The sequence below is a fragment of the Enhydra lutris genome, unplaced genomic scaffold (assembly GCF_002288905.1).
Source record: "Enhydra lutris kenyoni isolate GAN:26980312 unplaced genomic scaffold, ASM228890v2 scaffoldscaffold17, whole genome shotgun sequence".
Classification (NCBI taxonomy): domain Eukaryota; kingdom Metazoa; phylum Chordata; class Mammalia; order Carnivora; family Mustelidae; genus Enhydra; species Enhydra lutris.
The window spans coordinates 6,044,606-6,058,910 of NW_019154101.1; the positions used below are offsets into that span (position 1 = coordinate 6,044,606).

Genomic DNA, 14,305 nt, shown 5'->3' on the forward strand with positions numbered 1-14,305 from the left:
AGGGCAAAGGCCCTCGTGCTGAGGACCTAATGAGAGCTTGGGGGCAAAAGAGCAATAGTGGAGGAGCTGTCGGTTCTCCTAGGGAGAAAGGGAACGCAAAGGTGGCTGGCGCCCAGCACGGCTCTGCCGCCTATTAGAAGATAAAGGAAGGAAGGAGCGGGGCAGGCACGGTGGCCTCCCGGGGCCGTTACCCACAAGGCGAGGACAGAGATCCCGGCGAGGTCGTAGCCCCAAGTCAGGGCAGGGCTGCTCCAAGATTTCCAGGAGTCGGTTCCTCCCCCGGGGCGCGGCTTGTGAGGGCCGAAAGTCCCCGCTCAGGTCTCGGCACTCACCCCTGCAATCTCCTCAGCCGAACATTCCAGCAAACTCCGGTCGATGGCCTGCACCTCGGGCTCCAGCTCCGACGCCATCTTCCCTCCTCCTCCTCACCAGCGCTGACGCCGCTACGGCCGTCCCGAGGGCCGCGGCCTCGCCACAGCCCTGGCTGCCGAGACTGCCACCCGTGCCCCAGACAGTCAGTCCGGAGTCGTCCAGGCGGCCACGGGTAGGGAAGAAGAAGAGAAGTCTGAGGTAAGCCGGACAGAAGGAAAAGCGGCCTCCTGCGCTCCCTCCGGGCTCGGCGCCCAAAAGTCAAGTCACTGCCTCGTCCTGGCCCCGGAGAAGGACACAGAGAATCCAGGACCTGGCACTCTCGCTAGCTTCTACCGCGTCCGGCACCGGGAAAGGGGCAACAACACCCAAAAGAGGAAGCAGAGCATTCTGGGAGCTGTAGTCCTCCGCCACACGGCCGGGAAGCAGGTGGAGCCCTTGTAGGGTGCCCCAGGAAGGCATTTTGGGAGTTGTAGTCCATCTTTTAAGCAGAACATGGCCAAACTAAGCGGGCGGGGCTTTCCTGTACTACTAGAATCCTGGGAAGAGACTGGCGGAAAGAAGCCCTCACCTGGGAAGAAGCCGAAGAGCAAAACATTGTGGGAACTGTAGTTTTATTCCCTCAGTCTATTTGTTGCTGTTTGTATCTGCAGATCCTAGAACGGTGCCTGGCACGTGGCAACCGCTCAAGTACTTTTCAAAGCCTGACATAGGTAGACAGATAATCGTGGAAAGAATGGAAGAATCACATTCTATTCCCATAGTTCTATGGCCCTGTCATTCATCATGCCCTCATCTTTAAGACTGTAAGTGAGGTGGACATTACCCAGATTCTTTGAGGGTTTGAAACATACTTAAACACTAGGCAAGAAAAAATTTCCAGATAATTTAGTTATGGCCACTTATCTCAAAGTTTATTATAAATGTTGCTGGAAAGGAAAAGTAGCCTGTAAGCCAAATCTATCAAGATTTACTCTTGATAGGGACATTTTATAAAAATAGATTAGATACAAAAGAAAATTATGTTAGGTTAGAGGTAATTAGGGTCTTGACTGACTGGTGAATGGGTTTCTTAGAACAAGTCTTCAGTTCTTTTAGAGTTTATCAGAAAATTGCTTACACATTTTATCAAGCATGCTAGTTAATTCCGAAAGATTGTGAATTAAGGGGGGGGGGGGAGATCTGACCCAATCCAGGCCTGGGAAATGTTTTTGTTTTTATTGTTTTAATAATAATATTAACCAAATGTCTTTTTGTTTTTGCTTTTTTGATTAGGAAATAAAAATTACCTCATACTTCAATCTCATAGTTCAAATAAGTCTTGCTATTGCTTTTGAAAATAAAAGATTAGAAATTCAAACTTAATAGGAATATATTTTTAAAGGTTTTATTTATTTATTTGAGAGCAAAAGAGAGCAGGAAAAATCACACATGAGCAGGGGGGAGGGGCAGAGGGAGAAGAGGAAGCAGGCTCATCACTGAGCAGGGAGCTGGACTTGGGGCTCCATCCCAGGACCCCAAGATCATGACCTGAGCCAAGGCAGATGCTTAAATGATTGAGCCACCCAGGTGCCCTGGTAGGAATATTTTATTTATTTCTCTATTTATTTTTAAAATAAGCGCTATGCCCAACATGGGGATTGAACTCACGACCCCATGATCAAAAGTCATATGCTCCACCTACTGAGTCAGCCAGGTGCCCATGTAGAAATATTTTAAAAGGAAAAATGAGGGGTGCCTGGGTGACTCAGTTGGTTAATCATCTGTCTTCGGCTTAGGTCATGATCCCAGCATCCTGGGATCAAGTCCTTCATTGGGATCCCTGCTCAGTGGGGAGTTGGCTTCTCCCTCCATCTCTCTCTGTCACCCTCTCCCGCTTGTGTGTGCATGCTCTCTCTCTCTGTCTCAAATAAATAAATAAAAAAAATCATGAAAAAATTTTTTAAAAAGAAAAATGAAAACTACTCCACTTACTCCCAGTCCCTCCTCCCCAAAGAAAATCATTTTTAATACTTTCTTATGATTTGATCTAGAAAAAAAAATACATATATCTAGATAGATATCCAGAATGAGTTATCTTGAAATGTTGTTCTATACGTTACTTTCTTTTTTATCCAATTTCCTTGACTGTTATTCTACATAGTCAGAGTCAAACTGGAGGAAAACTGGGATTGTTACAACCTGGAAGCAAAGGTAATGCCTCTTTAAGGGTCCTAACATAGAATTAAAGCCATTTAAATAAATTGTAAAGAAAATGTCTGCTGTTAACATTATTTCCTTCCTTCTATTATTTTTAGATTGATTTTAATATTTTTTCTAAATTCTTGAGTTGGGTGTTTGCTATTAATATTTCTCTTTGTTTCAATATACACATTTAAGGCAGTGGTTCTCAAACTTAAGCATGCATCAGAATCACCTGGAGGTCTTGATAAAATACAGATTTCTAAATCCCACCTTCAAAATTTCTAATTCAATAGGTTTTGGGTGGAGATAGAAAATTGTGTTTCTGTCAAGTTCCTGCATCATCCTACTGGCCTGGGGACCAATTTTAGAACCAAAAGATTTATTAAGGCAATACATTTCCGTATCTACTGCTGTGACTGCATTACACACATTTTGGTATGTAGTGATTTCATTATCATCCATTGCTAAATATTTTCTGATTTTATTATGATTTCTTCTTTGACCCATATAGTATAGGTTAAATTTTTCAAATATGTGTGGTATTGTTATTGTTTGTTACTGCTTTCTCATTGTATCATATTGTGGGGAGAGAACATGGTCTATATGATGTACATTCTGTAGTATAAAATGACATTTGGTTTGCAGACTAGAGTATATGGCCAACAAATTCTTCAAAGCCATTATTTTTTCAAATATTACCTTCAAATATTTCTTCAGATATTACCATTCTATTTTCTCCTTCTGGGACTTCTGTCTGACTCCCTTCTCTATTCTCTATTAATCTTTTTCATTCTTCCATACTTCTAAAAAAAATTGTATTTACTTATTTGACAGACAGAGATCACAAGTAGGCAGAGAGGCAGGCAGAGAGAGAGGAGGGGAAGTAGGCTCCCTGCTAAGCAGAGAGCCCGATGCGGGTCTCGATCCCAGGACCCTGGGATCATGACCTGAGCTGAAGGCAGAGGCTTTAACCCACTGAGTCACCCAGGCGCCCCACATCCTTCCATACTTTTAACTGTCTGTGCTGCATTCTGGATATATCTTCTAGTATGCAAACTCTCTCATTAGCTGTGTCTAATCCGATATTGAACAATCTGCTAAGTTATTTTCAGTGATTTCCTTTGTCATTCCTAGAAATTATATTTAATTCATTTCAAAGATTCTTGTTCTTCTTTCATAATGTCATGTTACTTATGTATGGTTCTAAATATTTTTATATCTCTCATACTTTTAATAGGCATATTCAGTATTCATTAGATTGTTGTAGTTATGAAGAACTTGGGAATCTAATCTTACTTTGTGTGTTTATGTGTTAATCACTTAAATGATTGTTTCCTTTCCACTTTGTAATTATGAATTTTGAGATCATCTTCATTAAACATTAGCCATGAGAAACTTGAGAGGCCTCTGTTGAGAGCATGTACTTTCAAAGTGGTTTTGCATTTGCCTCTGCAAAGCCAAGCATTCTAGAGGCATCATAAACTCAGGACCAGGCCCTCTGGGAGTATCATATACGTAGGGACCAATTTTTATGTCAGTTTCTTGTCTTGGGGTTCCCTAATAATATAAATTCAATTGTGTGACCTTGTCCCTGTTGGTAAATTCTTTTTTTTTTTTTTTTTTTTTTTTAATTTATTTGACAGACAGAGATCACAAGTAGGCAGAGAGGCAGGCAGAGAGAGAGAGGAAGGGAAGCAGGCTCCCTGCTGAGCAGAGAGCCCGATGCGGGGCTTGATCCCAGGACCCTGAGATCATGACCTGAGCCGATGGCAGAGGCTTTAACCCACTGAGCCACCCAGGTGCCCCCCTGTTGGTAAATTCTTAAGGGAGAATACATTTTCCTTCTCAGAGTCAAGGTTAAAATCTTCCTTGTCATTTCCCTCTTCAGGTCAGTGTGTGTTTTTCTAGTCTATGTTTTCACTGATGTTACTTTCCTTTGAAAGCCGCAGCTTTATGTAGGGATCACAGTTTCAATTAGTGTTTCTTGGATCCAAGGTCTTGTCTTATGTCCCATGTGGGCATTTAAAACATCCGGTTAGACAGGACGTATTGAATACTCATAGTAGAGAAAGGTAGGGGGTGGGGAAGAGGCTAGGGAATGGCAACATCAAAATTTTGGAAGATGGCAAGCAAATGGATGAGAAATAACTGACTTAGCAATTAGAGAATGCTGAAACCTAAGTTTCAGCAGGAAAACCCAGAATCAAGTGAATTCATGTACAGAACCCTGAAAGACTTAGAAATTTGAAGCACTATGTTACTCTGAGAGTGGGTGAAGATGATCTTAAAAGCAAGAATATTGTTTGAAAGTCTGTATGGGGGCACCTGGGTGGCTCAGTGGTTTAAGCCTCTGTTTTTGGCTCAAGTCATGATCCCAGCAACCTGGGATTGAGCCCACATCAGGCTTTCTGCTTAGCAGGGAGCCTGCTCCCACGCCCCCAACCCCCACCCCGCCACCTGCCTCTCTGCCTGCATGTGATCTCTGTCTGTCAAATAAATAAATAAAATCTTAAAAAAAAAAAAAAAAAAGAAAGTCTGTATAGCAAGAAGTTAGATCACCCCATCTTCTAACCTGGAAGAAGACTGGAGGCTTTTCCTCTAGAGAGGCTGCTCCTGAGGTCTTTGGATTGTGAGACACCAGGCACATCTAAGGATGGTAATACTGTACTAAATACTGGGGCATTAATTCAAAGTCTCTCCACTGAACAGGCTTACTCCAGTGCATTTCCCCCCCACTTGACTCTGAGAACTTCAGTGACTGGCTTATAACTCCCAGGCAGGAGTTTGAGAAAGTCTTCTGCAGAGAAACTGACCAGCCCAAAAGAAAGAAAATCTACCAGAGGAGTGGAACCCTATATTAGACAGCTCGGGCTGCCATAACAAAATACTACCAACTGGGTGGCTTAAATAACAGAAATTTATTTTCTCATGGTTTTGACTTTCAGAATATCAGGAACAAAGAGAGAATCCTATAAATTTCCAGAAAGAGAAAACAAAAAGGCAACAGAATCAGAATGGCACTAACCTTTAAAATATTCAGAGTAAAAATTGAATAACAGGAGTTCTAGAAAGAACAACAAAAATGGATGAGTATAAATCATCGAGAAAATTTTTCAAGAAAACTTGCAAGAACTGAAATATATGAGATTCTAGACTGAATAAGCCCATTCAGTACCCAGAACAATTGCTTTAAATATAGCAATGTTGGGGTGCCTGGCTAGCTCAGTTGGAAGAACATGTGACTCTTGATCTTAAGGTTGTTGCTTCAAGCTCCACATTAGGTATAGAGATTACTTAAAAACAAGATATTTTTAATTAATAAATAAATATAGCAACATCATGACAAATCATAATGACCTTTTAGAACATCAGGAACAAAGAAAAAGTCTACCAACTTCCAGAAAGAGACAACACAAAGGCAACAGAATCAGAATGGAACCCATCTTTAAAATATGCATTTACAATCATATTTATTATATTTTTTCCAACATTTCTAGGTATTTGTCTTGGAAGTGGTGGTTATTGAGGTGATAAAGTTTGTCATATTTTCAGAATTGCTAAAATTTGGGTTGAATGAAGGCAAGGACCCTGTTTTTATGCATGTATCCATGTTTTTAGAAGAGCGTTTGGAACATACTAGATGCTCAATAAATATTTACCAGATGAATGACTAAACCACAAATCCACATTGATCTTTTTTAAAGATCTATTTGTTTGTTTGTTTGTTTGTTTAATATATAGAAAGAAAATGTGCAAATCAGGGAGGAGCAAAGGGAGAGAGAGAAGGAGAGCAGACTCTTCACTGAGAACAGAGCCTGATATGGGGCTCGATCTCATGATCCTGAGATCATGACCTAAGCCAAAATCAACAGTCAGACACTCAATGACTGAGTCACCCAGGCGCTTCTTCATGTTGTTTTTATTAAACCCCATAATGCTTCATCATTTTTCAGAGCTACATAGTATTCCATGATATGAATGCATCATAATGTATTTAGCCTTACTGATAAACTCATTGGCTTTTTTCAGTGTTTCATGTAATTAAAATAATAATGAAATTTCTTGTTCATATAGATTGGCAAACTCTTTTTAAGTATAGACAGGTCAGGGAGGAATATGTGAATTGGGGGTGCGGGTAAGAATTGAGTTGAGCCCTGGGGCACCTGGGTGGCTCAGTGGGTTAAGCCTCTGCCTTCGGCTCAGGTCATGATCTCAGGGTCCTGGGATCGAGCCCCGCATCGGGCACTTTGCTCAACGGGGAGCCTGCTTCTCTCTCTCTCTCTCTGCCTGCCTCTCTGCCTACTTGTGATCTTTCTCTTTCAAATAAATAAATAAAATCTTAAAAAAAAAAGAAAGAATTGAGTTGAGCCCTAAGTGAAAAGAATACTCATGTTAGGATCTAAGACGAGAGCATTCTAGACAAAGGATGTGGCAAATGCAAAGGCCCTGAGGCTGAAACAAACTTAAAATGAATCAAGAACAATATGAAAGCTATGACTTTATTGCAGGAAGTTTTCAGATGGGGTGCCTGGGTGGCTCAGTCGGTTGGGCATCTGACTCTTAATTTCAGGTCAGGTCGTGATCTCAGGGTTATGGGGTCAAGCCCTGTGTAGGGCTCTGCATTGGATGTGGGGCCTGCTTGGGATTCTCTCTTGCCCTCTCTCTTTGCCCATCCCCCCCAAAAATATATTTTAAAAACTTTTCAGATAAATAAATGCTGTGCTTACTAGTGATTGGAAAAAGTATATTATTCTTATTTACTAAAACCCTTTCAGATGTTACTTTACTTTCATTTCATTAAATGAAATGAAAAGTTACTTTACTTTCATTTAAGACATGATCAAACTTAGGCTCATATAGATAAGTAACTTACTCAAAGTCACTGTGATATATTGATTGCAATTTTTTTTTTAGATTTCATTTATTTATTTGAGAGTGCGAGAGACAAAGCAAGAGAGAGTACAATCAGGGTGAAGGACAGAGGGAGAAGCAGACTCTGCTTGGAGAAGCCCAACATGGGACTTGATCCTGGTACGCCGGGATCATGACCTGAACTGAAGACAGATGCTTAACCAACTGAGCCACCCAGGCACCCTTGATTGCAGTTTTATGGACCTAATTAATGCCCCCCACCATACTACTTCCACTACAATGTGACTCTGTCAGTCTTTGAGTCTATTTTCTTATCCTTTGAAACTGGGATGACCTTGTGATTTGCTTTAGTAAATAGAATGCAATGAAAATGATGGTATGCCAGTTCCAAGCCTAGATCCCCAGATGTGGTCTTGCACATTACAACCCTCTTTCTTGGACCTCTGCTTTCCCCATGGCAACAAAGTTGGGCTGGCCTGCTGGAGGATGAGACCACATGGAGGAGAACAGTGGTACACAGGTTAGCAGCTAGCCAACTCCTAGAAGCAGAGTCACCTTGCTGACCTGTAGGTACCTGCAAGCATGTGAAGGAGTCCAGGGAGACCAAGGTGCCCTCATCTTTTCTGTATCTGTTGTCACTGATGTAAATGATGTCTTGGGAATGGAACATTAGGAGCCTTGTGGTTTTCTGCTCCCTAAAGGCAGCTTATCAAGACCATCTTTTTTCCAGATGTGGCAAGGATTATCACATGGCATACCATGAGGAAAAATTGTTCAGCTAGCACATTTCATCCCTCCCCAATTATTTCTGTCCATTGAGTGTGGAGAGATGTGACAAAGACTTTGCCCTCGACCTACCTCTAGTCAGGCTCCTCTGAGTCCTGTTTTTGACTAGGCCTTGGGATCTGTCCTTGGCCTGCTTATTCGAATTTAGCAAGAATACTGCTGAGTCAGTTTGGCAAGAATCTCCCACCTTTGGTCTGATTGACTTGATATTTAATCAAATTCCTCATCCCTCATCCTTGATATTTTATAACCCTAGCCTGCCTTCAGCAGGAATTTGGTTGAGTTGGGCTAGCAAAAATCCTGCTAGCTTTGATGTTTCCTCTTAACAATTGTCCATCCCGTGAGCCCATCCTGCTCCTTGGCTATAAATCTCTATTTGTCTTTGTTGTATTCTGAACCTGATCTTTCTCCTTGATCACAAAACCCCATTGTGTAGTAGCCTCTTTGAATAAAGTCTTCTTTATCATCTTTAAACAAGTATCATGGAAGTTTTTTTTCTTGACAGGTACAATATACTCTTTAAAGTGTATAAATGATTATACTTGGTCAGTGTGTCAGTGAAAAAAATGATCTCTATCCACCTGGCTTTGCAAAGGCATTAGTAAGCCAATGACATCCAACCCAAAAAGCACAAAGACTTAAGGCTGCTAGGAAGGGTACTAATCTACTGGCCTCTCAGGAACCATCATTCACAAGTTTAGTTGCTACAGGAAATTCTGTGGATTGGTTTGCCTGCCAATTTCATCAGGGGTATGCTTTCACACGCTACAAAGTGTGGTAAGCTAAACACTGCATTTCCCACCTTCCTTTGCAATGAGGGCTCTAAGACAAATCAGTTATCTGTGCTCTGGTGAGATTTAGAAGTTGAAAGTGAGTTGGAGGCTGTCTTTCTGTTTCCATGGCTATTAGGGATATCAAGCATGATCATGGAGATGTTGAGTTATCTACACCATCTGTAGATTACAGACTATAGTTTCTAAAACATTAAGAGGCCATTATTGTGGCAGTAAATTTAGCAGTTCCAGGATCACTCTCCCAGATGCTCATTCTAAAATTGCACCCTTGTGAGCATCTACTTTCTTGTATCAAATACCTACTTTCTTAAAAAAAAAAAAACCTGCATAGCAATTTCAATGCTTTGCAACTCGACCTTCGTTGATGGTTACTCTGATGGTTAATTTTAGGTGTTAATTTGGTTGAGTTATGGTGCCCAGTTGTTTGGTCAAACACTAGTGTAGATATTGCCGTGAAAGTTATCTTGCAGATGTGATGAACATTTACAATCAGTTGACTTTAAGTAAAGAAGATTACTCTTGATAATGTGGGTGGACCCCATCCAGTCAATTGAAGGCCTTAAAAACAAAAACTAAGGTTTCCTGGAGAAAAAGGAATTTGCTTCAAACTTTAGCAGAGATCTTATTTGAGTTTCTAGCCTGTTGGCCTGCCCCACATTTTCCAGACTTGCCAGCCCTCTTGATTGTGAGAGCCAGTTCCTTAAAATAAATCTGTCTCTGTATATATAAATTGGTTCTGTTTCTCTGGAGAATCCTCATTGATACTGTTACCAATTAGCAAATACACATTTATTTTGTTGTTGGGCTCCTTTAATTAACTGTATGGTTTTTGCATTTTGTATTAAAATTTTTCTAATTAAAAATTCATTTTTAATAGGTAATATTATCACACAGCCTATGATTTTAAAAGTATGAAAGGGTATAGTAGTGAAAAGTAAGTCACACTCCTACCCTTTCCATTAGCCATCAAGTTCTCTCTCCTGGAGACAACTAATATTACTTTTTTTTTTTTTTTTTTTTTTTTTTTTGGTGTGTCCTAGAGTTTCTTTTCTTTTCTTTTCTTTTTTTTTTTTTTTAAGATTTTATTTATTTATTTGACAGACAAAGATCACAAGTAGGCAGACAGGCAGACAGAGAGAGGGGGAAGGAGGCTCTCCACTGAGGAGAGGGCCTGATGCCGGGCTTAATCCCAGGACCCTGAGACTATGACCTGAGCCGAAGGCAGAGGCTTGACCCACTGAGCCACCCAGGCGGCCCTACCTTCTAAAGTTTCTATTCGAGTATTTTCTTATTCCTATTCCAGTGGTAGGATCCATGCACATTTTCTGCATTTTTCTTATTCAATTAGGAGATACTTCCACATGTATATCAAGTCACCTCTTTTTAAAAATAGGCAATCTAGTATTACAATGAATATACTTCATTTATTTAATGAGCCCTTGTTGATGGTATTTAAATCATTTCTTATAGATCATGTTGCAATCAATAACTTTGTAAAAATGTCATTATGCAGATATGTAAATCGATCTGTGGGACAGATAAATTCTCAAAGCTAGAATCCCTCGATTTCAGGATATGAGTGTTCTTTAATTTTTAATTTTTATCAAAATTACTCATGCACAAATTTCAAGAGTTATAGGGTTCTGCAAAGTTTGGTAAGAAAAAAAAAAAAAGGGAAGAAGAAAAAAACCAAAGCAGTGCTTAGTCTCCTTCCTCCCATTTCTGCCTTCTCAGAGGCAATCACTTAGAATTATTTTAGCTGCTTCCATATCTCAAAATAGCTTCCCTGTACTGCTTCTTGATTTTTTTTTTCCATTTTAGGTATCATTTATGCACTTCCTGTAACGAAAGATGAGAATTTCACTCTCTTTCAGCCCCTGCCCCCACCACATACAGGCTCCTTTCCTATTCCTCTATCATCCTAATATAGTCATGTGACAGTGATTTTGTGATATTTTTCTCTAGAGAGAATAGGGAGATAATTCAATCTTTTCTTGAGCGTGGTTAGTCACAATTTGTTTTTATTATTACCGGTAGAGATGTATAAAATAAATAACTTTATATACACATAGTATTGTTCTGCTACAGGCTTAAGCAAAGTTCTGATAAATTTCATATATGCATTCTCCCAAAAAAGAAAAACTGTACAGTGCATTTATAATTGTATGTGTGGCATTATCCAGTATATTCCTGATAGGAGAAAACTGAATTGCTGAGAATCAAATCCGTTGCTTGCAATTTCCTATATCTGATTAATGAAAAACATTTTCCACAGACTAGCTTCTGGCTCCTTACATTCAATCTTTGTCTCTCTGCCCCTACTCAGCCTGCTGCCAGGCACCATAGCACATCTCACTCTAACCTCTGACCCAGCACCTTCATGGAATAGCTCTAGGTGAGCTGGGTACAGTAGGAAGTAGAAATACTCCTGAAGCAATTCCTACTGGGATGGTTGACCATAAGCTAACTGTATACAGATGTGAATGCAAGCTACAGAAATAAATCCAACTAAATCTAAACTGAAGGGACCTCCATTTACTTTCCTGTAACTGCAGTGTGAGAAAAAGTATGACAGAGGGAAAGTTGAATAGAAAAGAAACAGTGAATTTAACCAATCACATTTAAAATATCTTACTTCACAAATTTTACCCAATTCATGATTGTGTGGAGGGTTCCGGCAGCCGAGGCTTCTTTAGCTTCATGAGAAGTCCACTTCTGGCTCTAAGCTAACAGGGCAATCAGCCCATTTTGGAGTAGGTCAGAAAACTCCAGGAGAGATCTCAACGAGATAAAAATTATAGGCAACTGCATGTGTCTCAGTATAATGAAAGATTTAGCCAATTGGTGGAGACTTGGGAGTTGAGCATTCTGATGTGTTCAGAGAGAAGTGAAAATGAAAAACAAGACAATTTTTAATGCCATTGAAAACAAAAAGCTGTTCAGGAAGTCACTGTAATTTACCATATGGTTCAGCTATAATTAATTTTTATCAGCATAATAATGTAAACTCCGAGGAATGGATAGATGGACAGATTGGTGATAAAATAAGCATAATAAAATGTTAAGTGTAGGATTTAAGTGGTAGGTATATAGTGTTTATTGTGAAGTTTTTGGGTCTTTCCTATAGTTTAAAATTTTTGCACAATAGATTGTGGGGAGGAAAATTATGTACCTGAAAAATATAGAGAAAAAAGATATTAAAGACATGGATCAGGGGCACCTAGATGACTCAGTCAGTTAAGCATCCGACTCTTGATTTTGGTTTCGTCTTTTGCCTGGATGGTAAAATGTTCCTATCTTTTCCCACTGTCAATGGAGTAGTCCAATATGGCACACACAGCCAGAACCTGCAGGAACACAATTCCCAGGCTCCCAAGTTGAGTCAGTTAAACAAACTCACTGTAGACTGGAAGGGATGAATGTGCTCATTTTTTATTGTTAAAAGGATATCAGTATACTCTAAAAAAAAGTCATGTTCTGATCTTAGATCTATACATACCGATTACTTACTGTTGGCTTTTATTTCCATTCATTATTTTTGCCAGTGGCTACAATAGTTGAATCCTTCCATAGTTGAGCTTACTCCCATATCGTCTTCTATCTGCAAACACTCAAATAATTGAATGTTATTAATTAGAGTATGTGACTGTTTTTTTTTTCTTTTTTTAAAAGATTTTATTTATTTATTTGACACAGAGAGAGATCACAAGTAGGCAGAGAGTCAGGCAGAGAGACAGGGGGAAGCAGGCTCCCTGCTGAGCAGAGAGGCCGATGTGGGGCTCTATCCCAGGACCCTGAGATCATGATCTGAGCAGAAGGCAGCGGCTTAATCCACTGAGCCACCCAGGCACCCCATGATTGTTCTTTTTATACATCCCATCCTGGCTTGGGAGAGTCTTACATGTCCAGTCTGTCTGCAATTGATGGATGAGGAGTCACCTTATGCTGGAGGTTGTGTTGCCTCCCAATAGAGGGAATAATCCCACATACATCAAGGGCTGCTCTTTGAGCAACAGGAGCCATAATGAAAAGAAACAGGATCAGAGCAGCTATACTAGAAAAGGAAAATTCAATCAAAGACCTCATCACATGATTTGGGAGTGCTGAATTTATGTTTATGATCATATTCAGTCTTTTCTGGGCCTCCCTCCTTCTCCCGTTCATGGTTTGATTCCAAGGTAGTAAGTTCATAATGCACCCACCATTTAGTTAAAGGGAGTTTTCATTTATACTTTAATCTTTCTGATGAATTGTGAAATCATAAGTTCCTGTCCCACTTTACCAAGTAAACGATCATCAGATTGGTCACCCACATTGTGTAAAACCCAAAAGATAGAGGGAAATTTCACCTGAGACTCATATGTTTAGTTGTTATTTTTTCCAATTCATAGTTCTTTTCTCACTTTTTGCCCACATCCTTCACTTGTGCTTTATCAAAGCCAAGTTTATTATTTTTTTATTTTTTAAAAGATTTTATTCATTTTAGAGAGAGAACAAATGTGAGCATGAGCAGGGGGAGGGCAGAAGGAGAGGGAGAGGAAGAGAATCTCAAGCAACTCTGCACTGAGCCCAGAGCCCGATGTGGGGTTCAATCTCACAACCTTGAGATCAAGACCCAAGCCAAAACCCAGAGTGGAACACTTAACTGACTGAGCTGCCCAGGCACCCCTATCAAAGCTAAGTTTAAAACTCCTTATTCGGGAGTGACTCAGTCCATTAGGTGTCTGGCTTCAGCTGAGGTCATGATCTCAGGGTTCTGGGATCAAGCCTCACACTGGACTCTGTGCTCAGTGGGGAATCTGCTTCTCCCTCTCTCTCTCTGTCCCTTCCTCTGATTGTGCTTTCTCTCTCCCTCAAATAAATAAATAAAATGTTTTTAAGAAAACCTCCTTATTTGTATTTATCAGGTCCTTTCATAAGTGACATCGCCAGATATATTTGGGGATTTGGCCCATTTATTAGGACTCTTACTATACCTCATTATTTTTACTCATTCCTTGGTGCTGCCAACAGGTGGAATGTGGTAGAGAACAATTAGCATGAAAGTGACTGGCATATCATAGAATTGTAGACCTTCTAATGCATGTTCCTAACCTAATGGATATCCTCAGCAATGAAATGAGGGATCAATTCCTTTATCTTTCCTTACCTGCTGCTTGGGAGAGATGGACACGTGGGAAGGTTGTTTTATATTTAGATTATAAACCCATTCTTGAATCACACCAATTGTGAAGCTGTGTTTCCAAATCAGATGCTAAGAAATCAGGAATGTCGGGGACGCTGGGTGGCTCAGTCGGTTA

General features: G+C 40.2%; 1 protein-coding gene across 8 annotated transcripts in view; it reads right to left on the reverse strand.

The window, feature by feature from the left end:
* Positions 1 to 749, reverse strand: part of LOC111147518 (ubiquitin protein ligase E3 component n-recognin 2) — a 126,765-nt gene extending 126,016 nt beyond the window's left edge. For 3 of the 8 annotated variants that reach the window (XM_022503561.1, XM_022503562.1, XM_022503559.1), the window contains exon 1: positions 333 to 746. In XM_022503561.1, the coding sequence (XP_022359269.1) occupies positions 333 to 410 (78 nt within the window). In that variant the 5' untranslated portion in view covers positions 411 to 746. Of the gene's footprint in view, positions 1 to 332 lie in introns of all 8 variants that reach the window. The other 5 variants (XM_022503560.1, XM_022503563.1, XM_022503564.1 and 2 more) reach the window with 3 other exon arrangements.
* Positions 750 to 14,305: the final 13,556 nt, after the last annotated feature.